At 41.7% G+C, this 25862-nt stretch overlaps 1 protein-coding gene across 3 annotated transcripts in view; it reads left to right on the forward strand.

Annotated features, from left to right (window-relative positions):
* Positions 1 to 25448, forward strand: part of LOC118368604 (collagen alpha-1(XXV) chain) — a 135087-nt gene extending 109639 nt beyond the window's left edge. The window contains exons 25-35 of one of the 3 annotated variants that reach the window (XM_052495764.1): positions 7508 to 7534; positions 8124 to 8204; positions 10879 to 10914; positions 11084 to 11137; positions 11218 to 11271; positions 11429 to 11455; positions 11888 to 11941; positions 17214 to 17300; positions 19963 to 20001; positions 21249 to 21272; positions 21893 to 22006. In XM_052495764.1, the coding sequence (XP_052351724.1) occupies positions 7508 to 7534; positions 8124 to 8204; positions 10879 to 10914; positions 11084 to 11137; positions 11218 to 11271; positions 11429 to 11455; positions 11888 to 11941; positions 17214 to 17300; positions 19963 to 20001; positions 21249 to 21251 (462 nt within the window). In that variant the 3' untranslated portion in view covers positions 21252 to 21272; positions 21893 to 22006. Of the gene's footprint in view, positions 1 to 7507; positions 7535 to 8123; positions 8205 to 10878; positions 10915 to 11083; positions 11138 to 11217; positions 11272 to 11428; positions 11456 to 11887; positions 11942 to 17213; positions 17301 to 19962; positions 20002 to 21248 lie in introns of all 3 variants that reach the window. The other 2 variants (XM_052495763.1, XM_052495766.1) reach the window with 2 other exon arrangements.
* The last annotated feature ends 414 nt before the right edge of the window (positions 25449 to 25862 follow it).

Genomic DNA, 25862 nt, shown 5'->3' on the forward strand with positions numbered 1-25862 from the left:
TGAGGAGAGACACATGGATCAAGGTGTTAATTCGATAATCGGGGGGAAGCTGTAACCTGTAACGTACCTCGTTCAGTCTCCTCAGAACTTTGAATGGCCCCACAAACCATGGGCCCAGCTTCCGGCAGGGCAGGCGGAGGGAGGTTTCGGGTCGAGAGCCAGACCCGGTCCCCCGGTGTGAACACCGTGGCCTCAATGCGGCGGCGATCTGCGCACGTTTTCTGGCGCCTCACGGCCCGCTGAAGGCGCACATGAGCGGCGTCCCATGTCTCGTCAGCGTGCCTAAACCAGTCATCCACCGCAGGAGTCTTGATCTGGCTCTGATGCTGGTACCCCAGTACGCACTGGGAGGGAGAGAGGTTAGTGGAGGAGTGGCGGAGCGAGTTCTGGGCCATCTCTGCCCAGGGCACGAACGCCGCCCACTCCCCCGGCTGGTCTCCGCAATAGGACCGTAGAAACCTACCCACGTCCTGGTTCACTCTCTCCACCTGCCCGTTACTCTCGGGGTGAAAACCAGAGGTAAGGCTGACCGAGACCCCCAGATGTTCCATGAACGCCCTCCAGACCCTTGACGTGAACTGGGCACCTCGGTCAGATACTATGTCCTCAGGCACCCCGTGAAGACGTGTGTAAACAGGCCCTCCACAGTCTGTAGGGCTGTAGGGAGACCGGGCAAAGGGAGGAGAAGACAGGACTTAGAAAACCAATCCACAACGACCAGGATCGGGGTGTTACCCTGTGATGGAGGAAGATCTGTTAGGAAATCCACCGACAGGTGCGACCACGGCCGTTGTGGAACGGGTAAGTGCTGTAACATAAACATAAACCCTCACGTCCTTAGCCAAAGTGGACCACTAGTACTGGACCACCAGTACTTCCCAGACAGCGCACTGTCCGACCAATGCCCGTATGACCAGAGGAGGGTGAGGTGTGGGCCTAATAGATCAGTCGCGGACAGCAGACGGAACATCAAGATGCCCAGCTGGACATCGGAGGGGAGTGGGCTCTGTACGTAACGCCCGCTCGATGTCCAGCTCCCACACAACCGGTGCCACCAGGCAAGAGGCCGGGAGTTTGGGAGTGTGATCCATGGGCCGCTCCTCTGTGTCATACATCCGGGACAGTGTGTCTGCCTTCACGTTCTGGGAACCTGGTCTGTAGGATAGGGGGAAACAAAATGGGTAAAAAATATGGCCCACCTTGCCTGGCGAGGATTCAGTCTCCTCGCCGCCCGGATGTACTCCAGATTGCGGTGGTCAGTCCAGATGAGAAAAGGGTGTTTAGCCCCCTCTTCGAAAAGAAGACACAGGGGCGGAGCTTTGGTGGCGTACCCGAGCGCAGCCTCGGACGCATCCACTATGAACACCAAAGAAGGATCCGGATGAGACAGCATGGGAGCCGAGGTAAACAGAGCCCTCAGCTGACCAAAAGCCCTGTCCGCTTCAGCTGACCACTGCAAACGCACCAGTCCCCCCTTCAGCAGTGAGGTAATGGGAGCCGCTACCTGACCAAAGCCCCGAATAAACCTCCGGTAGTAGTTGGCTAACCCTAGAAACTGCTGCACTTCCTTTACCGTGGTGGGAGTCGGCCAATTATGCACGGCTGAAATGCGGTCACTCTCCATCTCCACCCCTGAAGTGGAAATGCGGTACCCTAGGACTGTTGGAAAAACAGACATTTCTCAGCCTTAACGTACAGGTCATGCTCCAACAGTCGACCAAGCACCCTGTGCACCAGGGACACATGTAGCGGAGCACAGTATATCAGGATGTCATCAATATACACCACTACACCCTGCCCGTACAGGTCCTTGAAAATCTTGTCTACAAAGGCCTAGAAGACTGATTCATCAAACCGTATGGCATGACAAGGTACTCATAGTGCCGTGAGGTGGTACTGAAATCTGTCTTCCACTCGTCTCCCTCCCGGATACGCACCAGGTTGTAAGCGCTCCTGAGATCCAATTTGGTGAAGAAGTACGCCCCGTGCATTGACTCAATCGCACTGGCTATGAGAGGTAGCGGGTAACTGTACCTAACAAGTGATCTGGTTGTTACCTCGATAGTCAATACACACTTCTTCACAAAAAATAAACTCGAGGAGGCAGGTGAAGTGGAGGGCCGAATGTACCCCTGCCCCAGGGATTTGGAGACATATGTTTCCATAGCCGCCGTCTCCTCCTGTGACAGGGGATACACGTGACTCCTGGGAACTGCTGCGTCTACCAGGAGATTTGTTGCACAATCCCCACATCGATGTGGTGGTAATTGAGTCGCCTTCTTCTTTACAGAAGGCGAGAGCCAAATCGGCATATTCAGATGGGATGCGCACGATGGAGACCTGGTCTGGACTTTCCACCGTAGTCGCACCAACGGAAACCCCTGAACACCTCCCCGAGCACTCCTGTGACCACCCCGTGTGAGCCCTCTGTTGCCATGAAATACTGGGGTCATGACAGGCCAACCAGGGTATGCCCAGCACCATGGGAAACACAGAAGAGTCAATAAGGAAAAAAAATATTTTCTCCTTGTGATCCTCCCACGTCACCATGCCCAGTGAAGTGGTGGCCCTGACCCTAATGGTCGACTATCTAGGGCGTGAAATGGGAAGGGCATATCCACTGGAACAATAGGGATCCCTAAACTATGGGCAAATGATCTGTCAGTAAAGTTCCCAGCTGTGCCTGAATCTACGAGTACCTTATTCTGGGAATGCGGGTAAAACTCAGGAAAATGTATATACACAAACATGTGTGCAACAGAGGGCTCTGGGTGAGCCTGGTGCCGACTCACCTGGGGTGGCCCTGCCTGCTGCCTCAACTCCCAGAGGAACCTCTCCTTCACCGACCGGCAGTGTGCCCTCTGCGGCCACAGATGGTGCATGGATCGGCCCCTCCTCCGGTCGCCCTACGTGCACCATCTCCCAGCTCCATGGGTGTAGGAGCTGTGGTGCTGGGGGATGGAATCGACAGACCCCTATCTGAACGTCCGCTGATAGCCAGCTGGTTATCCAACCGGATGGACAGGTCCACCAGCTGGTCAAAGTTGAGAGTGGTGTCCCTGCAGGCCAACTCCTGATGGACGACCTCGCTCAAACTACAACGGTAGTGATCGATCAGGGCCCAGTCGTTCCATCCAGCACTGGCGACCAGGGTCCGAAAGTCCAGAGAGAATTCCTGTGTGCCCCTTGTCCCCTGCCTATGTTGGATGAGACGTTCACCCGCAGCTCTACCCGCAGGCGGGTGGTCGAAAACTGCCCGGAAGCGACGGGTTAAATCCTCCAATTTGTCCAACACCGCTTCACCTTCCTACCATTACGGCGTTGGCCCACTCCAGGGCTTTCCCTGAGAGACAGGAGACGAGGGCGGACACGCTCTCACGGTTGCTAGGCAGAGCTCCAGCTGGAGTAGGAACCCCTGACATCCCGCAGCCATCCCATCATACTCCTTCGGAAGATCGAGCTGAATCCCACTGGTTCCGGGTGAAGGAGGGGTGAGTAGTGGTGCCCTTGGTGGTGCTGGTGGAGGCGCTGGAGCACTCCTCTTCTCTCCCAGCGATCCATATTCTGCAGGACGCGATCCATGGCGATGCCGAGATGTTGTATCATGACCGCCTGCTGCTGGATGCGCTCCTCGACCCCTAGTCCGAGGGTGTTTGCTCCTGCTGACTCCATATGGGTTGGTGCATGATTCTGTCAGAAGGTGAGTGTAGCTGGTGCATGAAGTCAGGCGCAGGAGAGCAAAATGAGTGAGCGACGTACTTTACTCAAAATAAAGGCAAAAGGTAACAAATACACTTGACCAATAACAAAACAGTAAATATTACGCACGGGTGAAAACAGCACCAGTCGAGATACCAGCCATCATGTACCGAAACAACCACACACAAAACATGGGGAACGGGTTAAAGGGTTAAATAGGGTTAAATACATTAACATTTAATTGGAGGATGAAAACCAGGTGTGTAGAAAACAAAGACAAAACCAATGGAAAATGAAAGGTGGATCATCGATGGCTAGAATGCCGGTGAAGTCGACCGCCGAACGCCGCCCGAACAAGGAGAGGGACCAACTTCGGCGGAAGTCGTGACAGTATCATGTGATGTATCATGCCTTCCCACTGTCTCAGAGGCACCCACTCACTTAACAAAAATATAAACGCAACATGCAACAATTTCAAAGATTTTACTGAGTCATATGACTGGGTATACAAATAGGCATCTGTTGGTCAGAGATATCTTGTTTGTTTAAGTAGGGGTGTGGATCAGAAATGTGTGCAAATGTGTGCCACCATTTGCCTCGTGCAGCACGACACATCTCCTTTGCATATAATTGATCAGGTTGTTGATTGTGGCTTGTGGAATCTTGTCCCACTCCTCTTCAATGGTTGTGCAAAGTTGTGGTATATTGGCAGGAACTGGAACAAGCTGTTGTATACGTTGATCCAGAGCATCCAAACATGCTCAATGGGAGACATGTCTGGTTAGTATGCAGGCCACGGAAGAACTGGGAAATGTTCATCTTCCAGGAATTGTGTACAGATCCTTGCAACATGGGGCCGTGCATTATCATGCTGAAACATGAGGCAATGGCTCCAGATGAATGGCACGATAATGGGTCTCAGGATCTCGGCACGGTATCTCTGTGCATTCAAATTGCCATTGATAAAATGCAATTGTGTTCGTTGTCACCATATACCCCATAATGACAAAGCAAAACAGGTTTTTAGAATTTTTTGCAAATGTATTCAAAACAAAAAACAGATACCTTATTTACATAACTATTCAGACCCTTTGCTATGAGACTCGAAATTGAGCTCAGGTGCATCATGTTTGCATTGATCATCCTTGATATTTTTCTACAAATTGATTGGTGTCCACCTATGGTAAATTCAATTGATTGGACATGATTTGGAAAGGCACACACCTGTCTTCATAAGGTCCCATTCTTAAATGGAAGAAGTTTGGAACCACCAAGACACCCGGCCAAACTGAGCAATCGGGGCCTTGGTCAGGGAGGACCCGATGGTCACTCTGACAGAGCTCTAGAGTTCCTCTGTGGAGATGGCAGAACCTTCCAGAAGGACAACCATCTCTGCAGCACTCCACCAATTAGGCCTTTATGGTAGAGTGGCCAGATGGAAGCCACTCTTCAGTAAAAGGCACATGACAGCCCGCTTGGAGTTTGCCAAAAGGCACCTAAAGACTCTCAGACCATGAGAAACAAGATTCTCTGGTCTGATGAAACCAAGATTGAACTCTTTGGCCTGATTGGCAAGTGTCAAGTCTGGAGGAAACCTGGCACCAACCCTACGGTGAATCATGGTGGTGGCAGCATCATGCTGTGTCCTTGTGTGGCCCAGCCAGAGCCTGGACATGAACCCGATCTAACATATCTGGAGAACTGAAAATCACCGCTCACCATCCAACCTGACAGAGCTTGAGAGGATCTGCAGAGAAGAATGGGAGAAACTACTCAAATACACGTGTGCTAAGCTTGTGGCGTCATACCCAAGAAGACTCAAGGCTGTAATCGCTGCCAAAGGTGCTTCAACAAAGTACTGCGGAAAGGGTTTGAGTACTTACAGTTGAAGTCAGAAGTTTACATACAACTTAGCCAAATACATTTAAACTCAGTTTTTCACAATTCTGGACATTTAATCATAGTAAGAATTCCCTGTCTTAGGTCAGTTAGGATCACCACTTTACTTTAAGAATGTGAAATGTCAGAAAAGTAGTAGAGCGAATGATTTATTTCAGCTTTTATTTATTTCGTCACATTCCCAGTGGGTCAGAAGTTTACATACACTCAATTAGTATTTGGTAGCATTGCCTTTAAATTGTTTAACTTGGGTGAAATGTTTCAGGTAGCATTCCACAAGCTTCCCACAACAAGTTGGGTGAATTTTGGCCCATTCTTCCAGACAGCTTCTAAAGCCATGACATCATTTTCTGGAATTTTCCAAGCTGTTTAAAGGCACAGTCAACTTAGTATATGTAAGCTTCTCACCCACTTTAATTGTGATACAGTGAATTATAAGTGAAATAATCTGTCTGTAAACAATTGTTGGAAAAATGACTTGTGTCATGCACAAAGTAGATGTCCTAACTGACTTGCCAAAACTATAGTTTGTTAACAAGACATTTGTGGAATGATTGAAAAATGAGTTTTTAATGACTACAACCTAAGTGTATGTAAACTTCTGACTTCAACTGTTTGTAAATGTGATATTTCCATTTTATTTCAGTTTTTGTAAAATAAAAAATATATATATCAGCAAAAATGTATAAAAAACAGTTTTTGCTTCATCATTATGGGGCATTGTGTGTAGATTGATGAGAGAAAAAAACTGGCTGTAACCTATCAAAATGTGGAAAAAAGTCAAGGGGTCTGAATACTTTCCGGAGGCACTGTAGTTGAAACCAGAATGAATCAGTGAAGAGCACACTATCCAGTGTGCCAGTGGTCATCGAAGGTGAGAATTTGCCCACTGAAGTCATGATCGACGCCAAACTGCAGTCAGGTCAAAACCCTGCTGAGGACGATGAGCGGTATGAGACGGTTTCTGACAGGTTGTCGAAGAAGCCTGGACATTGTGTTGTGTGGCAAAACTGCAGTGCTGTTTTAATGTCGACAGCACAAGGTGCACCTGTGTAATGATCATGCTGTTTCATCAGCTTCTTGATATGCCAGGTGGATAGATTCTCTTGGCAAATGAAAAATGCTCACTAACAGGGATGTAAATAAATTTGTGGCCACAATTTGAGTGTCTCAAATTATGCTGAGAAATATGTTGCACACTGCAGTACCTATCATCCTTGGGCATGGACAAAATTCAAATAATAAAATTGTATGATTTTGTGGTTTTATATATCATAAGCAGTGTGACAAAAATGTATGTGTTCTGATTGTCAAACAAACTTGTCCTATTTTTGTCCTATCTTGTCCCAGACACAGATTAAGTCTAGTCCTGGGCTAAAAATATTCAATGAGAATGCTTATTAGTCAGGGACTAGGCTTAATATGTGTCTGGGTAACTGGCCCGATAACTACTATCCAAAGACAAGTAGTCACATTTCATGATTTGTTTTATAGTCAGGACTTGTCCTATCTGGAGTGTTAAGGGATTCTTGCACCTGAAATTACTATGAGTCTGCAATCCACTTTTACTTATGGAAATCCGCTTTTCCCATTATCTGCATGTTCACTCAGCGATTTAGGGCTAGTTATCTTCCCAGTGTTATTCCACAACAATGCCCACATAAACCTACTTAGATCAAACAACAGAGGTACAGTAAAAGTTTATCATGGATCCACTAATAAGATAATGTATTGAGTTTCAGAACCGTAGCTTCTTCTGAAGTGAACGCTCATAGCTTGCTCCTAATGCATATTCCTGAAACTGATATTTAGTAGGAAATTACATTAATTCCATGTCAAAATGTCATCAGGTCAAATGAATTGATACAACTAATCAAAACACATGCATTTTCTTGATTCTGTTTTTCAGGGACCCCATGGCTTTCCTGGACCAAAGGTAAATCCAGATAAGAAAATTGCTTTTGCAATTTTGCAGATAAGACAGCTTGCTTTTGCTGTTATAAAATGCATGCAAAACACATTCAAATGTTAATAGTGTAACCATTAGATACATGTAATACCTTATTATACCTTTCCTTGTTAGGTACTGGCAAACTGTATAACATACTGCAAATTCCAATCTCCTGCACAGAAATCTGGGCTGTCATAGAATAGTTTGGCCCAATCCCAATGCTCTCTACTACCAAATGTTTCATGTAATTCTGCCAGGACAATTAGGCTGGAGAAAATTATATTTGGTGCATTAATAGAGCTATTAATGAATTTGACTCTGGGGCGGTAGGTAGCTCTCTAGCCCAGCACAAATGTGCTGCTTCAGCTAATCAAAGTTTTTATGAGCAGTTGATTAGTTGAATTAGGGGTGTCGATACTGAGCTGGGACAAAAGCCTGCACACCTTATAGTTATCCAGGACCAAGATCTAGGGAAATGGAGCGTGCAGCAGTATGTGTCTACTGAATTCTGTCCATCCACGTATTGCTCATCCCCTGCTCCTAAGTCAACCTCTGCCACTCCTCTTGTATTTAGGGGGAGGCTGGGAATCATGGTCTGAAGGGAGTACGCGGGGAGTCAGGGCACAAGGGAGACAGAGGACCCCTGGGCCTCCCCGTAAGTACAACACTCAGTCCTCCATCCTGAGAAATCATCTCACCACCACAACCATGTCCTCCATTTTCCACCCCAAAACCCTCTCCTCTGCTTTCAGCCCCTGGTCTGTTTTCTTGCCCTTTGTGTGCATTCCTGCACAGTATATATTTATTTGTGTCTCTTTTGTGTCTGTACCTGTCTTCTCCTGCGTTTGTCTTTCTCTCTCATTCGCCTGCTTGTGCCAACAGCATTTCAACCTGTGTTTCCCTGAGGATTTCTTTCACCAGTGGTGGCAAAGTTAGCGTAGGGTGGGGGACGTGCGGTCTCAGACCAAACTTTTTACAGGCTCTCCTCTTGGCAGCAGAGACAACATTTTGCTCTTTTAAAGCAAATTTCCTGCAATTCTACACATTGTGTCATGGGGCTGAGAAACAAATTCAGTTTCAAACCTCATTTACGGCAATTCTACACATTTTGCCATTGCTTATGCCGTGTTCTTATGCTATTTGATTGACTCAAATGTCATAATAAAATCAAAATCATGCAATTTTTTTATTTTTTATTCTCCCTGACTGTCAAGTTTTAATTTAGTTCTCAAAGATGATCTTGTTTAAAAAAATATATATAGCTCCATTATCTTTTCTACATACTTTATACAGTTGAAGTCAGACGTTAACATACACCTTAGCCAAATACATTTAAACTAAGTTTTTCACAATGCCTGACATTTGATCCTGGTAAAAAATTCACTGTCTTAGGTCAGTTAAGATTACTACTTTATATTAAGAATGTGAAATGTCAGAATAATAGTAGAGAGAATTACTTATTTCTGTCAGCGTGTGTAAAAGAGGCAAAGTCAGGTGCAGGAGAGTAGCATGATGTAAACAGGCTCACTATATTAAAGTTCAAAAACGAGAGCAGAACATTTAAAAAATGCGCTCAAAAACACGGAGCATAACAAAAGTAAAGCGCGTAAAAAGACACCACAGCAACATGAAACAATTACACACAAAATATGATGGGAAACAGTGGGTTAAATACAAGGAGAGGAGCCGACTTCGGCGGACGTCGTGACATTTTCAGCTTTTATTTCTTTCATCACATTCCCAGTGAGTCAGAAGTTTACATGCACTCAATTAGTATTTGGTAGCTTTGCCTTTAAATTGTTTAACTTGGGTCAAACGTTTTGGGTAGCCTTCCACAAGCGTCCCACAATAAGTTGGGTGAATTTTGGCCCGTTCCTCCTGACAGAGTTGGTGCAACTGAGTCAGGTTTGTAGGCCTCCTTGCTCGCACACGCTTTTTCAGTTCTGCCCCCAAATTTTCTATAGGATTGAGGTCAGGGCTTTGTGATGGCCACGCCAATACCTTGACTTTGTTGCCTTTAAGCCATTTTGCCACAACTTGGGATGGTGTTCTTTGGCTTGCAAGCCTCCCCTTTTTCCTCCAAACATAATGATGGTCATTATGGCCAAACAGTTCTATTTTTTGTTTCATCAGACCAGAGGACATTTCTCCAAAAGGTACGATCTTTGTTCCCATGTGCAGTTGCAAACCGTAGTCTGGCTTTTTTTATGGCGGTTTTGGAGCAGTGGCTTCTTCCTTGCCTTTCAGGTTATGTCAATATACGAGATAGATACATTTGTACCGGTTTCCTCCAGCATCTTCACAAGGTCCTTTGTTGTTGTTCTGGGATTAATTTGCAATTTTCACACTAAAGTACATTCATCTCTAGGAGCGGTATGATTTTTTTTCTGAGGTCTTGGCTGATTTCTTTTGATTTTCCCATGATGTTTTCCCAAAGAGGCACTGAGTTTGAAGGTAAGCCTTGAAATACATCCGCAGGTACACCTCCAATTGATTCAAATGATGGCTATCATTCGAGTCAATTAACCTATCTGTCACGCCCTGGCCATAGAGAGGCTTTTATTTTCTATTTTGGTTAGGCCAGGGTGTGACTAGGGTGGGCATTCTAGTTTTGGCCGGGTATGGTTCTCAATCAGGGACAGCTGTCTATCGTTGTCTCTGATTGGGAATCATACTTAGGCAGCCTGTTTTTCCACCTTAGTTGTAGGTAGTTGACTTTGTTAGTGGCCTGTATAGCCCTAGTAAGCTTCACATCGTGTTTGTTATTCTTTGTTTTGTTGGCGACATTTATAAATAAAAATAATTGTTCGCTCACCACGCTGCACCTTGGTCCGGTCATTTCCCTGACGACGTTCGTGACACTATCAGAAGCTTCTAAAGCCATGACATAATTTTCAGGAATTTTCCAAGATGTTTAAAGGCACAGTCAACTTAGCGTATATAAACTTCTGATCCACTGGAATTGTGATACAGTGAATTATAAGTGAAATAATCTGACTGTAAACACTTGTTGCAAAAATTACTTGTGTCATGCACAAAGTAGATGTCCTATTCGACTTGCCAAAAATGAACAAGAAATGTGTGGAGTGGTTGAAAAATTAGTTTTAATGACTCCAACCTAAGTGTATGTAAACTTCCGACTTCAACTGTATTTGTGCATGTACAGATTTTTGGGGGTATCTGGTTTTAGTCATATAAGTTTACACTGAACATGAGTGTTTTCCCCCCTGTCCCAATAACAACCTTAAACAATAAGTGTTCTTTTCACTGTGTTCATCTTGTATTAATTCCGCCTTGTTCATGTCACTCATACATCCATAACGGCAAAGGGAGCCTCCGGCTTGGACAGCAAGCCTGGAATTAGGGTGAGTTTTATGTGAACCCGCGTTACCCCCTCCCCCCCACACATACTTTTCCATGAGGAAAGGTTGGGGTGGACCATATCAACATTATGGTACAGTATATGGGAATGTAGTCTGACCTGTGTTGTCTTACCTGAGAGTATTGCTTATGATTGTGTCCACCTCTCCACAGGGTATGGACGGGCCTGTTGGTTCCTCCGGTCCAGCCGGGCCAAAGGGGGACAGAGTAAGTGTGTGATAAATTATATGATGTAAGAAAGATGGCCTATGTTGTGAAAATGTGATGCCTATTTGTGCTTCTGTCAGGGTGAGAGAGGAGCTGCAGGTGAACTCGGGCCAAGGGGACCTTATGGACTTCCTGTAAGTGTGCTCTGATAAAAACAAAACCCCAGCCAACACACAATAGAGTTCTAATAACAAACACAATCTTATATCAGTCGTACAAGTTCGTAACTAGCTTAAAACATGTAGTACAGTATCTGAAAAAGCTCTTAGGTTATTCTGTGTTTACTTTCAGGGAGCGGCTGGAACACCTGGCCTTGATGTGAGTGAGGCAGTTTTGTCTGTCCCTGTCAGACCTGTGATATCTGTATCCTATATTGCATGCTGTTATTTCTTAATGTGTTCTTGAAGAGGAGTCATTTCATTTCATCATGAATGTACACTCTGTATCAAAGTACATTCTGAAAATATACTGGATGTATAAGTCTGTCAACATGACAGCACTAGTCTGTCTTTCTCACTGAGTACCTTCATTTCCTCCATAACGCACGTTCCCTTGTGTTCTTTTTGTATCTCTTTTATTGTCCCTCTCTCTTCCTCCTACTCTCTGTTCATCTTCTTGCCTTTCTAGGGTTGTAACATTGTCAGAGAGAGAAGTGACCCTCCTTGGATGTTCTATCTACACTGTTCCTAGATCAGGTCTTATCAGATTCACTCCCCAGGGCACCAGTACTGAACTAGTTGTATTTTTCAGGGGTTGCCAGGCTTAAGGGGAGAGAAAGGCGACCCGGGGGAAAGAGGAGAAAAGGTAGATCTAGATATGCTACCTTGGGGAATGACACCCCCGTAATTTTACGTAGGATTACTGGTGTCAATGGACAATGAAGGAAAGGAACTATAAGCCTTTTCTTTACAAAGTGGATTCACCAATGAATATCTTTTGAAAATTGAATATCACTTTAATTGAGTGGAGTGGACATATGACAGTTGTTATGACAATGTGAAAGGAGTGGTATGGTATTTGACATAGCTGTAGTGAAATTCATTGGGTTATTGATGACATAATTCATGGGTCTCAGGATGCTTTCATAGTGCTAATGTGCTGTACAAATTGAATGAGCATTTGTATGAGTCATTATGAGGGTCATATGGCAAAGGTGCATAAAGATGTCGGAATTCAGATATGATGTTATTGTTTTACCACTGTCCACTTAGTTTATAAACTATGGCACGCGACATAGTTCAACACGGCAATAAATAAGCACAATATAGTTTTTAGGTTTCTCAAATTGCCAGCATCTTGGAGCTAAAATTTGATTCATGTATACTTAGCTAATGACGACACAAAAAAAAGAGTAAAGGAGAGCAATGTACAATACAGAGATGAGACATTTGTGGTAAGTGCACAGGTCCATCTTTATGCACCTCCACTATTAGATTAAAGTCCAATTAAAGGGACATTTCAATTTTGAGCTTCATATTTATCATCTCCAGCACCACCCCAACATCAACATACTGTATTTGAAAATGGCACGTTTCTATGTTTTGTTTGAAAAAAGAGGGAAGATAAGTGTTTCCAATGACATCATCGGTGTGCATCATGTGATTTTAATCAATTATGAGTAGGCATTGCCTACTAATTGCCTACTAATTGTCTACTAATTGGTTGATGATGTCATTGGAAACAACTCTCTTCCTCTGTCTTTTTGACCACAAAACGTAGAAAATTCAGACATTTCCCTTTAACTCTATATTCCATTCTCAATTCTCTCAAATGTCAACTATTGTTATTCACCATTGAATAATTTGTCATTTCATTTATCAAAATCATTTCAATCAAATCACATTTTGAAGCCTCCAAAGATTAAAATAATGGGTCTTTACTTTTTTTGTAAACACTTACATTCACGTAATAAGAATCTGAACATTATAGCAAATTAGACTAAAAGTGAATTGAGAGGTCGTCCATTGACAACAGGCAGTTGTAAATCATCTTTCTATTGGTTTTCTGCAGTTTCCATGCATGAGCATAACCCTTCTAACATCCCTTGTTGTGTTCTTTTGCCTGTTGTTGACCCTGCTTGTAGACCTGGTCTTTTTAAATAGCCTGTATCATTGACCGTCTGTGTCCGTTTACTGCTTTAGTGTCCCAATGAAACTGTATTACTTATTTTGCCTACGCCAAGGAGGGGTAACTCCAGTCCTGCTTGGTGTCACACATGTTCTAAACTGAAGACCATGAATAGTTCATTATTGGAGTCAGGTGTGTTAGCTGGGGCTGGGGTAAATTTGTAACACCAATCAGGCCCCCAAGGACTGGAGTTTCCCATCCCTGGCCTACACAGTGCAATCCTAGCCTAATGCGACCCACTTTAATGCTGTCACACAATCTCTGGCAAATATGAATTACTTAATTTGAATTTTCCATGTTCAATAAGCTTCTTCAGACCTAATGCATTCTGAAACCATATACAGTATATATTACGGTTTAATGTAGTCTACAACTTTTGGAAACATGGGTACCCCCATGATTCATGGTTGAGGCTTTTTCCATTGTAAATCAATTCAGGACAATTTTATTCAATACATAAATACTTCCTGAAAATACTTCTGATCAACAAATTGAATTTCAATGTACTTAATGAATAGACTCCGTGGGAATTAAACAGACCTCAACCCTGATTATGCACTTTTGCAGTGGACTGTGAAAAGGGATAGAGTATTTGCTATTTCTAGTTGGTGGAATGGGGTGTGTTCTGTGCCTCTGAAGGTGTTTTCCCTGCTACTCTTTCTCTTCCCTTGTGCCTTCTACTGTACGTCCCAAGTGATAAGCTCTTTCCTCTCCTCTGCTCCTTCCCGCCGTTCCCCCTCCTCCTATTCTGAGGAATGTTCTGGACTTCCAAATTCCTGGTCCCTAGTTCTGGTACCTCTCCTATCTAACATTGACTACAGTATGTCTTCCCTCCCTCCCTATGTAAGCAATAGCTTCACTTTTAATATATCCCCCTTAATTTGCATTGTCTTAATGTTCTCAGCTGACAATTGTGACCACTGTGGACCATTGTGCAACTGTGGTCTTTGTGTTGATTAATCTATTCAGGGCAATAGGAACCTGTCCAAATGAGAGCTCCATGAAACATTTGAAGAAATACAGTGAGCTACAAAAGTATTGGGACAGTGACCCATTTTAGGTTGTTTTGGCTCTGTACTCCAGCACTTTGTATATGAAATGATACAGTGACTATGAGGTTAAAGTGCAGACTGTCAGATTTAATTTGAGGGTATTTTTTCATCCATATCAGGGGAACTGTTTAGAAATTACAGCAGTTTTTGTACATAGTCCCTTCATTTTAGGGGACCAAGAGCATTCTATGTTTATTAATGTAGTCAAAAGTTTAGTATTTGGTATTTACAGTGCCGTGCGAAAGTATTCACCCCCCTTGGCATTTTTCTGATTTTGTTGCCTTACAACCTGGAATTAAAATAGATTTTTGGGGTGTTTATATCATTTGATTTACACAACATGCCTACCACTTTGAAGATGCAAAATATGTTTTATTGTGAAACAAACAAGAAATAAGACAAAAAAATGGAACTTGACCCCCCAAAAAAAAAGTCAATACTTTGTAGAGCAACCTTTTGCAGCAATTACAGCTGCAAGTTTCTTGGGGTATGTCTCTGTAAGCTTAGCACATCTAGCCACTGGGATTTTTGCCAATTTTTCAAGGCAAAGTTGGATGGGTTCCTGCTGGTTGACTAGGCAATCTTTGACTAGGCCATTCCAAGACATTTAAATGTTTCCCCTTAAACCACTTGAGTGTTGCTTTAGCAGTATGCTTAGGGTCATTGTTCTTCTGGAAGGTGAACCTCCATCCCAGTCTCAAATCTCTGGAAGACTGAAACAGGTTTTCCTCAAGAACCATCCATCATTCCTTCAATTCTGACCAGTTTCCCTGTTCCTGCCGATGAAAAACATCCCCACAGGGATTTTGTTCTCGGGGTGATGAGAGATGTTGGGTTTGCACCAGACATAGCATTTTCCTTGATGGCCAAAAAGCTCAATTTTAGTCTCATCTGACCAGATTACCTTCTTCCATATGTTTGGGGAGTCTTCCACACATCTTTTGGCGAACACCAAACGTGTTTGCTTATTTATTTTCTTTAAGCAATGGCTTTTTTCTGGCCACTCTTCCGTAAAGCCCAGCTCTGCCTGGTCCGTGAGTTTTGGTGAGCGGCCCTCTCTTGGCAGGTTTGTTGTGGTGCCATATTCTTTCCATTTTTTAATAATGGATTTAATGGTGCTCCATGGGATGTTCAAAGTTTCTGATATTTTTTTATAACCCAACCCTGATCTGTATTTCTCCACAATTTTGTCCCTGACCTGTTTGGAGAGCTCCTTTGTCAAATGTTGCCCCTTGCTTGGTGGTGCCCCATGTTTCGTGGTGTTGCAGACTCTGGGGCATTTCAGAAAAGGTGTACATATACTGAGATCATGTGACAGATCATGTGACACTTATATTGCACACAGGTGGAAATTATTTAACTAATTATGTGACTTCTGAAGGTAATATGTTGCAACATATCTTATTTAAGGGCTTTATATGAGCTTCATGCATGCACCACTTTTCTGTTTAGATTTGTATTTTATTTTTTGAAAAAAGATTTTTTTTTCATTTCACTTCACCAATTTGGACCATTTTTCATGTCCATTACATGAAATCCAAATTAAAATCTATTTAAATTACCGGTTGTAATGCAACAAAATAGGAAAAACGCCAAGGGGGATTGTAACGGTTCTCTTGTGGTGAAGGAGAGTCGGACCAAAATGCAGCATGTAGATTGCGATCCATGTTTTAATAAACAAACGTAACACGAATCTAAATGCAAACACTACAAAAAACACTAAACGTAACAAAAACCGAAACAGCCTATACTTGTGTACACGAACACATAGACAGGAACAAGGACACTAAGGAAAATTACCCACAACAAACTCAAAGAATATGGCTGCCTAAATATGGTTCCCAATGAGAGACAACGATAAACACCTGCCTCTGATTGAGAACCACTCCAGACAGCCACAGACTTTGCTAGATCACCCCACTAGCTACAATCCCAATATATACACACCACATACAAAAACCCATGCCACACCCTGGCCTGACCCAATACATGAAGATAAACACAAAATACTTCGACCAGGGCGTGCCAGGGATGAATACTTTTGCAAGGCACTGTATGCGTCGGTAACTCATCATTAATCATGATTCATTCAGAATTATCCATAATCATTGTAGCATCCACATGAATGAAGAAATGTTTAGAAACATATTCTCTTCTCATTTACAATAAAAGTGCCTTCAAAATGACACAATACCTCATTTACCATTCATTTCTATTGGGCACAAATTAATCTGAAACAAAACCAAAACTAACAGCAAATACATCTAACACGTTTGTAGAGTCACAAGCTTGATTGTGTGCTAGGAATATGGGACCAAATACTATATGTTTGACTACTTTAATACACAGAGCCAAAACAATAACATGTGTGTTACTGTCCCAATACTTTTGTAGCTTACTGTAAATTAATATTTTGTCCCGTCCTTTTGTAGTACTTTATTATATGGTATAGAAATGACCAGGTATAATGACAATTGACATGGTTAAATTGTAATGACACAATAATAATCAAATAATATATTAGGTTTCTTTGTAATTTATCAAATGAAGCACCGCTAGGCACTATTGGAACTAGGTATGTTCCTAGAAAGTACCAAATGTTTCCACATAAATAGGTAAATACCAGTGGAAACATTACCGTAGAATAAAGTGGCAACGAAAAGTTTAATCTTTAAGGAGATCTATCCTTAAATTATGCTTAAATTGGCCTTGCTCTACCCAGGGTATGTTTCGTAAAATATGCAGTTCAGCCAACAATGTTTTGAGATTTCCAAATTGTGAATCAAATGAAGAAAAAAAAGAAACACAAATGGTTGTTCTCGTTGGACTCAGAGAATATTCACCCTTCATCTCTGAGCGGAAAAATGATTGACCTGACTAAATTATTGTATCCACAGGGGGAGAAGGGAAAGAAGGGCAAAAAAGGGCCTAAGGGGGAGAAAGGAGAACAGGGTGCCCCTGGATTAGATGCACCCTGCCCATTGGTATGTCCAAGCTAAGAGTGATGTAAGACAGTTGGCCCCCAAAAAGGAGGAGCCGCCCTGGCCAACTTTGGCACCCACCAGCCATGAAAAAGCACCGAAAAAGCTTAAAATGACAGAAAATGATTTCTGTCCCTCATGAAATCCTATTGGCAAGTGCTATGACCTGGGCAAAGGACCAGATATCCCACTGAGTACATTATTAGTGTCTGTAGGTCACAGGGTGGCTCCTTCTTCCCCTCGATCGTATCCCCTTAGCAGGGGGATGCATGGGGTGCTCCGTCCACATCTCTCCCAGTAACACTCCCAGGTCATCTTTATGAACAGGGGTTCCGGGGCTTTAAGGGTGAAAAGGGAGAACCGGGGCAACCTGGTCTGGATGGGCTGGATGCCCCGTGCCAATTGGTACAGTATTCCTCTTTTCCTTTACCTCTCCTGTGCATGCTACTGACCTTTGCCACTGACAAATGGCCAATGAGAAGCCACCGTTTTGCTTTCCTTACCCATGCATGGCTTTAGCATGAGGATTGGAGCCACCCACCCAGCCATCCATACCCCCACCAACTCCCACTCCAAATTACAACCAGCTCACATGCTAAATCACCTCTAGGTTTTTCAAACATTTATTATCTATTTTAGTTCATTTTAGTTCAAAACACACTTCTTCTTGACTAACTGTCTGACTGCAAGCAGCCCTTCTTAACTACATATTTATCAGGTACAGACCTACTGTAATCTGCAATTGAATGCCACTGTACGTAAATGTAACGCACACAAGCAGTGGATCTGTTGATATTCTCCCTTGATATTCTCTAACTGAATCCCCCTCCCCTACTTTCTCAATAAGTGTACAGGGACGCTTTCCTATAAAAAAAAAACATAATTCCTTAAATGGACTTCCCTTCCAAAGTCCTTTAACATCCCTAGTTCCTAAACAGACTCTAACCATGGCAAGCTATAATCTAAGTTCCTTCAGTTCTCTTCTTTATTGATGCGTTTCCATGCAATGGCAACATGGACCTTACCTCTCCTACCTTTAACCCCCTCTACCCCTTCTGTATTTGTACCAATTGGGCACACCATGACCAAGGAGAGAAGATGTGAAATCAGTTATTGCCCCAGACCTTTCCAATGCCAACTCAAATTTGTAATTTTTGTTTGGTTTCGGGGAGAAGTGTTGTTATCTTGTGTGATTTCTGAGATGGTGTTAACGGATGTTGTGTAATGCATGGAACTGATGATTGCTTTTGTGCTAAGGGTCCTTCTTGAGTGAGTATATTAAGCTAGTTTAGATGTATGTTACTGTATAGTGGTATGCATCCACATATTATTCTTATCACAGAACAAATTACACTCCATGACTCAATGCAATTTCACATATCTTTAGGAGTATAGACCCTACACAATGGCGCATGGATTAATCATAACTTTGGATAATTTGATAAAATGTACTAAATATAAACCTAAGGGAGGACCATATATCATTGCATGATGAGATAAATGTCACTGTATGTAACCAGCATGAGAGAGAATTCATTGAAATGTGTTAAAATATTATCAAATGTGAGCATGCCATAACATTTTGGTTGAAGACAAGACAAGCCAATTAAACATGAAACATCTAAATTACACAAGTAATTCAATAAAACATAAGTGATATGTTAAATTTACTGGCAGATCTTTTAAATGATTATATTGATTAATGTACCATTCTCAACAACAAAAAACGTAATATTATCATGTCTGTCAATGTCTGTGAAGTAGTGTACTGTATTTCCTCTCTCCCTTTTTTATTTAAATTTTATTTATTTCACCTTTATTTAACCAGGTAGGCTAGTTGAGAACAAGTTCTCATTTGCAACTGCGACCTGGCCAAGATAAAGCGTAGCAATTTGACACATACAACAACACATGGAATAAACAGTCAATAATACAGTAGAACAAAAGAAAACAAAAAGTCTATATACAGTGAGTGCAAATGAGGTACGTTAAGGAAGTAAATAGGCCGTGGTGGCGAAGTAATTACAATATAGAAATTAAACACTGGAATGGTAGATCGGCAGAAGATGAATGTGCGAGTAGAGATACTGGGGTGCAAAGAAGCAAAATAAATAAATAAATACCAGTATGGGGATGAGGTAGGTAGATAGATGGGCTGTTTACAGATGGGCTATGTACAGGTGCAGTGATCTGTGAGCTGCTCTGACAGCTGGTGCTTAAAGCAAGTGAGGGAGATGTGAGTCTCCAGCTTCAGAGATTTTTGCAATTCATTCCAGTCATGGACAGCAGAGAACTGGAAGGAAAGACGACCAAAGGAGGAATTGGCTTTGGGGTTGACCAGTGAGATGAATGCCCTGTGTCTGTCAATCAAATATCTTCTATCGCTTGGTTAGATGCCGATTGCATTCCATCACAGACATGATCATATTTTTGGGAAGCTAGTCTTGAAATAACAACACTGTTTTTGTACATGGGGCTTGTGCTGGAGATGTGTCGGTACACTTCTTCACAGACCTTGTACCACATAATCTGAGACTTAGAGGTACAACATCAAACAAACATTTGTGAACTAATATCAGTTCTGAGCAAAAAAAAGCATGTTTGTTTCTGTCACCATTTTGTGACACTAACTAGTCATTTCTTCCCTTTCTTCTCCCCTTACTAGGGCCCAGACGGACTACCAATGCCTGGTTGTTGGCAAAAGGTAAGCATTATCTCAGTAATGTAAGCTTTTTAAAATCACACACATAGTGTGTACTGTATATGAGCTTCACTCAGCCTTGGCCATATGCACGTTTTTTTTTTGTCGGTTCACATTAGAGGTCTTCACGGATCCACCTGTACCCGAATACCTGAGACCCAATACGGGACCCAAGCGGGTCCGGATCCAGAATTCTAAATAATGTCAAGGGTCTGGTCGGATCTGATATGATTGTCACGGGTCTCGGGTATGTGTAATTTTAACTGACTTGTCCGGAAGGGCCCTTACAGACATACACACGACTGCTGCAGTAGAGAGAGAAATGTTATAATTTATACTGCTGCTCTTGCTTTTCAAGAGAGTGGAGTGTGGCGCGTGTAGCTTGTTGTTGATGTTAACCAATTATAAGTCATCAAGCTATAAGTCAAACAGGCTATAGTCATAGCGCCTCCATGTGTGGCAAAAGTTAGGAGATATAAATCATTAGAAGATGGAATTAAAATGATGGAATTAAAAGTTAAAGGAGAAGGATAGGCTACAACGACCAAGAGCCAACAGGTAGGCTGCTACTTAATACTGTATGTGAATGGAGTTGTTGTTATTTGTAACTGTAGGATGAGAAAGTGCATGCATTGCAGCCTCAATTGGCTTAGCTAGCTAACGTCCACCGGTTTGATTCTGTCAAGATATGTACATGTACTAGGTTATTTGATAATAAATAACCTAGCTATGGTAGCTATTACTCTACTATAGCGCGAGTCGGCTTGGTTTGGTTGCTGTCTCTCTTCCCTTCCTCCCTGCTCCCCATGTCACAAACTCACAGTACGGCCCCTCCCCTGCCTGATAGAGCTGCACCTCTCTCTCCCTCCTCTCACACTTTATCAGCTCCAGTTAATAAAGTAGCTTAAAAAAATGACTTTTCTGCTGCTTCCCTCACTCGGATCGGATTGTACCAGGTCTTGATCCGACAAGTTCTATACGGAACGGGTCTAGTTGTCCTCGGGTCCGTTCGGAACAGGTCTCTATATTTAAAACATTTATTTATGCACATCGGGTACGGGTAGGAATGGTCCATTTCGGAACAGGTCCAATTCTTTGAACCCATGAAGACCTCTAGTTCACATAAATATTTGAGTGGTGTAAAAAAAAAAAAAATGTCAGGCCTAAAAACCCTTACCTAAAAATGATTTCACCTCATTTCTCTCTTACCTCATCTCACTACATCGTTCTCTCTGTTGTTTTTCTTGCAGTGATCAATCTAACCCGAAAGCATGGTTTGTAAAAAAAAAAAAGTAAAAAAATGTTGTTGGGGTATTTATAATTATTTTTAATGGAAAATATAAAATAAAGAAATCTATGTGTACAATGAAAAAGAGCAAAGGTCCATCACTCCTAGCTGCTTCTACTCACCTCGCTCTGTGTCACTCTCACATCCGCATCTTGGAGTCCAGATCTTTGGCAATCGGCAGAACTTGCACACACACAATGATGTTTAGTCCCAGTCCTTGCATGACCAGAGTGCTCGGGCACAGATTGGAACGTCATGGCTAATTCGGATTCAAGGGGAGTAAGGAGGTTGTGACCACAGAGGATGAGGAGAAGGAAGCGTTGGAGGGATCTGAACTGGCTCTTAACAGCTCTAGCTCTCGCATTCACCATCCATTAATGCCATACTACTAGCTTAAAAGATTCCATCCCAAAAAAACACCCTCCACACACCCCAAAATGCATGATGACTGTCCTAAACTATATTTATATGTATTAATATACATATTTCATTGATGTGGTCGAATTGTATGGCTTCAGCAAAACACTATCTGGCTGTCAATCTTACCTACTCAAAAGCTCAACATTTTTGGTTTTATTTGTTCCTTTTTCTTTTAATGTTCCAAAGGGAGTCACGCCTTGGCTGGTGGCTTGAAAAGAATTGTTCCCCAAGAAGTAAAGTTGGGTTGATTTTCTTTATTGTGGTGAGATCTGCAATGGGTCAATAGATGCAGGTCTTCACAGATGCACTTGTCTTGAGTCCCAGGGCCCTTTCCCTGTCAACGGCCACTTGTTATTGAACTTGGAGAAGAGAATTAGAGCTCAATGCACTGTGCACAGCCAATCGGAAATGAGCTAGGCTGACAAGGACTTCGGATTGAACAGACTAGTTTGGGATCCCTTGGAGTAGGGGAGACAGTGGGCCTCGGCAGAGAGATTACAATCATCTCTCCTGCCAATCAAGGAGTGCCTGCCTGTAACAATGTTACAGTCACAACACTACAAGGTCAAGAGGGTCAATGGAATTCTGCCTTTTTAGTTGAAGTTTGTTTTTCTACTTACTTTAAAAAAAAGTTTTATGTATAATAGCCTTTGGTGCCTCAAGCTTTTGTTCATTCCTTTCCTTTTTAACCTGCTTTGAGTAATTGGAATGGTGTTTATTGCGGAATGGCATCCTCTTGTAAATTGTTGAAGTATAAAAGCACCTATTTTGCGCACTGTTAGTAAGTATTAAACGTTGATATTACTGGGTGTTAATAATATGGCATGTACATTATGTATTCAAATGAACATAAGCTTCTGTGTAACAGAAAGGGAATTTCAGTTGGTAGCAACGATGATTACACAGCATCAGCTTTTACACTGATTTGCAAACACCAAGTTTTATAATATTATAATAACACTTGTTCATTGCTGGCCATTAAGTGGAAAATACAGTCGGTGAGTTACAATGTGCTTCACTGCAAGTTTATTGTATCTTTACATTTAAATGCAGTGTTTATTTTCAGCAATATGTGTGCAACAATAAGATTTTTGAACATTATGACCTGGTAATTCAGTATGGTACATTTGCAGGTAAAAATGCCTTTCGGAAAAATGTATCATTTTTTTACTAGATAATTATTGTTTTTTCCAAATGTCAAACGGCAGTTTGCCTCAACTGGATCATGTCTCCACCACATGCAGCATTCTTCCTTTTCTCTCTCTCTCTATATATATATTTTTTTTTTTACACAATGTAAATGGTGTATTACATGGACAGGCTCAATAGGTAACACATTTCATTTCAGTTGAATGGCCCTGCTTCCATTTGTAACCCATAATTGTATTCATTGCCATTTACATCACATTCCATAGCAATTTGGAAAGAAAATTTGGAACAGTTATTGTATGATTAGGAATCAATTAGTACAATATGTGCCGGTTTCCCAGACACAGATTAAGCCTACTCCTGGACTAAAAAAGCATTTTCGATGGAGAATCTCTATTGAGCATACTTTTTAGTCCAGGACTAGGCTTAATCTGTGTCCGGCAAACTGACCCTCTAGCCCCATTTATACCTGGTTCTAACTTGCGTCCTTTGTCCTGATCTTGTCCACATTCTGATTGTGCCCACATTTTTTAATAGGTGTAGACAATCAAAATCGTGATCCATTGTGATCAGATCATCCTGCCAACCTCTGGAGGCATTGTGTCTGGATATCTTACAAGTGTAGACAGATCTGTAGAGAGAGACCATTTAAATTGTACATTTTCCTGTAAAATCATTGACCGGTGGCACCATTGATTGATTACATCAATTTGTGTCTTACAATAAATAAATACATATTATTTTTAAAGAATAACTGTGAAACAATTTTCATAAAGGAAGGGGCCAGGAAATCTGGTCACAATGCAGGCACAGTGGACGGATAACAGACACATTTTAATACAATGTGTAGACACATTTCTGGAAATGTGGGCACAATCAGAATGTAGACAAGATAAATGGGGCTCATATGTAATATCGGCACATGTCCACTCTATAAAAGTTATATTTTTGTTGTTTTTGTGACAAGTTTGACCACTCCACCCCAACTGTACAGGGTTATCAGCTATGTCACAAAGTAAATAGTATGCGAGTGAGCAGTAGGTCATCTGTTACAGTGTGGTGTCATTATGGTGCTATCATCTTGTTAGAAAAATCTCTAAAGAGTATTACCTATCCATGACAACCATAAGACAACAGAGGTTTCTTTAAAAAATGTCATGTAACAGTTTAAAACATTTTGTGCATATACTTTTTATATTTGTCTCACTATTTTAAGTGTTACATTATTTATTTTTGTATTTTTCTTAAAGAAGGCATTTTGGTTTTTAACAGGCATTCCTTATAAAATGGGGGTAGCTTTTGAAGGTCCTGATACCGTTTTTTTCAGCTTTTGTCTATTATAGTGGTGCATTGTCATTGAGATGTCACACAAGTACTTTAGATGTGAAGGAAGTATGTTGTCATTATCATCAAATTGATGTATTGGTCAGGTATTTACAATGCTAGCTCACTCCCAATTTTGCAGGCCTTACCTTGGCATGCAATTGTATTCATAAAACAAGAAAGTGTTGATGGGCTTGGCTAAAATGTTGTCTGTCCCTGACAAGCAGTATAAATATGATAATATTGTTCTTTCTCTATTTCTCTCTTTGCATTGAATGTAGTTTGAATGTAGTATGTATAGTGAATTATAAATGTGGAGTTTAATATCTGCTTATTTGACAAAAGTGCAATTTATACTTTGGTTGATATGTGCAGCATCAGAATGCAGATTAAAACAGTTACAGACATTTATTATCAGGACAATATGTTAGTCAATTTGTTTCACATGAAAAGTACCACTTCACTGGCTTAGAAAAAAACACAAATGTTTTGATTGACAAGTTACATTTTTAGTTACAAACTTGTAAATATATACTTTCTTGTTATCCATATTTTTAAGGCTTGATTTGAATTGATTTATTGTAGCCTCAATTGCTGTCCACAAATAATTTTCTCTTAAGTTAGTAGCGTGATAGAAAACATAATTTGTCTATGATTTGGTCTGTCTTTTATTTAGAACCTTCGTAAGATTTTGTACTACGATGGTGCTGTGTCTTCAGTTACCGTACAGCTGATTCTTCTTTGTAATCTTTGTTCAATTATATATTATGAAGTTACACACATTTAAAGGCTGGTAGTGGATGGTCCCCACATAGTTGATACACACTTCTTTAACCCACCAAGTACCAGGCACCCACTTTTCAACACCACTTTTTTATTTATTTAGTGGCAAATTTACCAGAGCCCTTTTTTCTGACATATATACTGACATTTCTTTTAACATCCTCCTTACACTATAGCCTATTTCCCTCAGTGCAGTAATGCAACCTAATAGAAGCTGAAAAAGTAAAGATATAACTTCAATTGAACATAGTCTAAGTATTCTAAAACGTAAATGCAATAGCTAAGTCCATCTCACAGCTTTTGAATAACTTACATTTAATTTCTGTTATGTTTTTTTTCCTATTCTGCATTTGTATCACTCATTTTTTACAAGTTTGTAAATGAATACAATTTGCTTTCAGATTATGGATACTTCTGCACGCATTATTTCAAAACCATTTCATATGACTGTACTGTTGGAGCCAAATAAATGCAGTCTTTCAAATAACCTTTTACAGTCTTAATTTACAGTCCTTTTAAGTCACTCCTGACACTTCTCTGAATATTAGGGCTTCAACAGCTCTTCTTGTACGTTATTTAATTTGACCACTGTTGTTGTTTCAGAGGCCTACACTATCACAATTTTAGAGTTTTGATTATTATGAGTGCCAATACCTCATGAAAAATTACTAGTGTCACGTTCTGACCTTAGTTCCTTTGTTATGTCTTTGTTTTAGTATGGTCAGGGCGTGACTTGGGTTGGTTGTCAATGTTAGTTTTTCTATAATTTGGTTCTCAATCAGAGGCAGCTGTCAATCGTTGTCCCTGATTGAGAATCATACTTGGTAGCCTGGTTTCACTTTTGGGTTGTGGGTGTTTGTCTTCCGTGTCAGTGTTTGTTACCACACGGGACTGTTTCGTT

This window comes from Oncorhynchus keta, chromosome 35 (genome assembly GCF_023373465.1).
Source record: "Oncorhynchus keta strain PuntledgeMale-10-30-2019 chromosome 35, Oket_V2, whole genome shotgun sequence".
In the NCBI taxonomy this organism is placed as follows: Eukaryota; Metazoa; Chordata; class Actinopteri; order Salmoniformes; family Salmonidae; genus Oncorhynchus; species Oncorhynchus keta.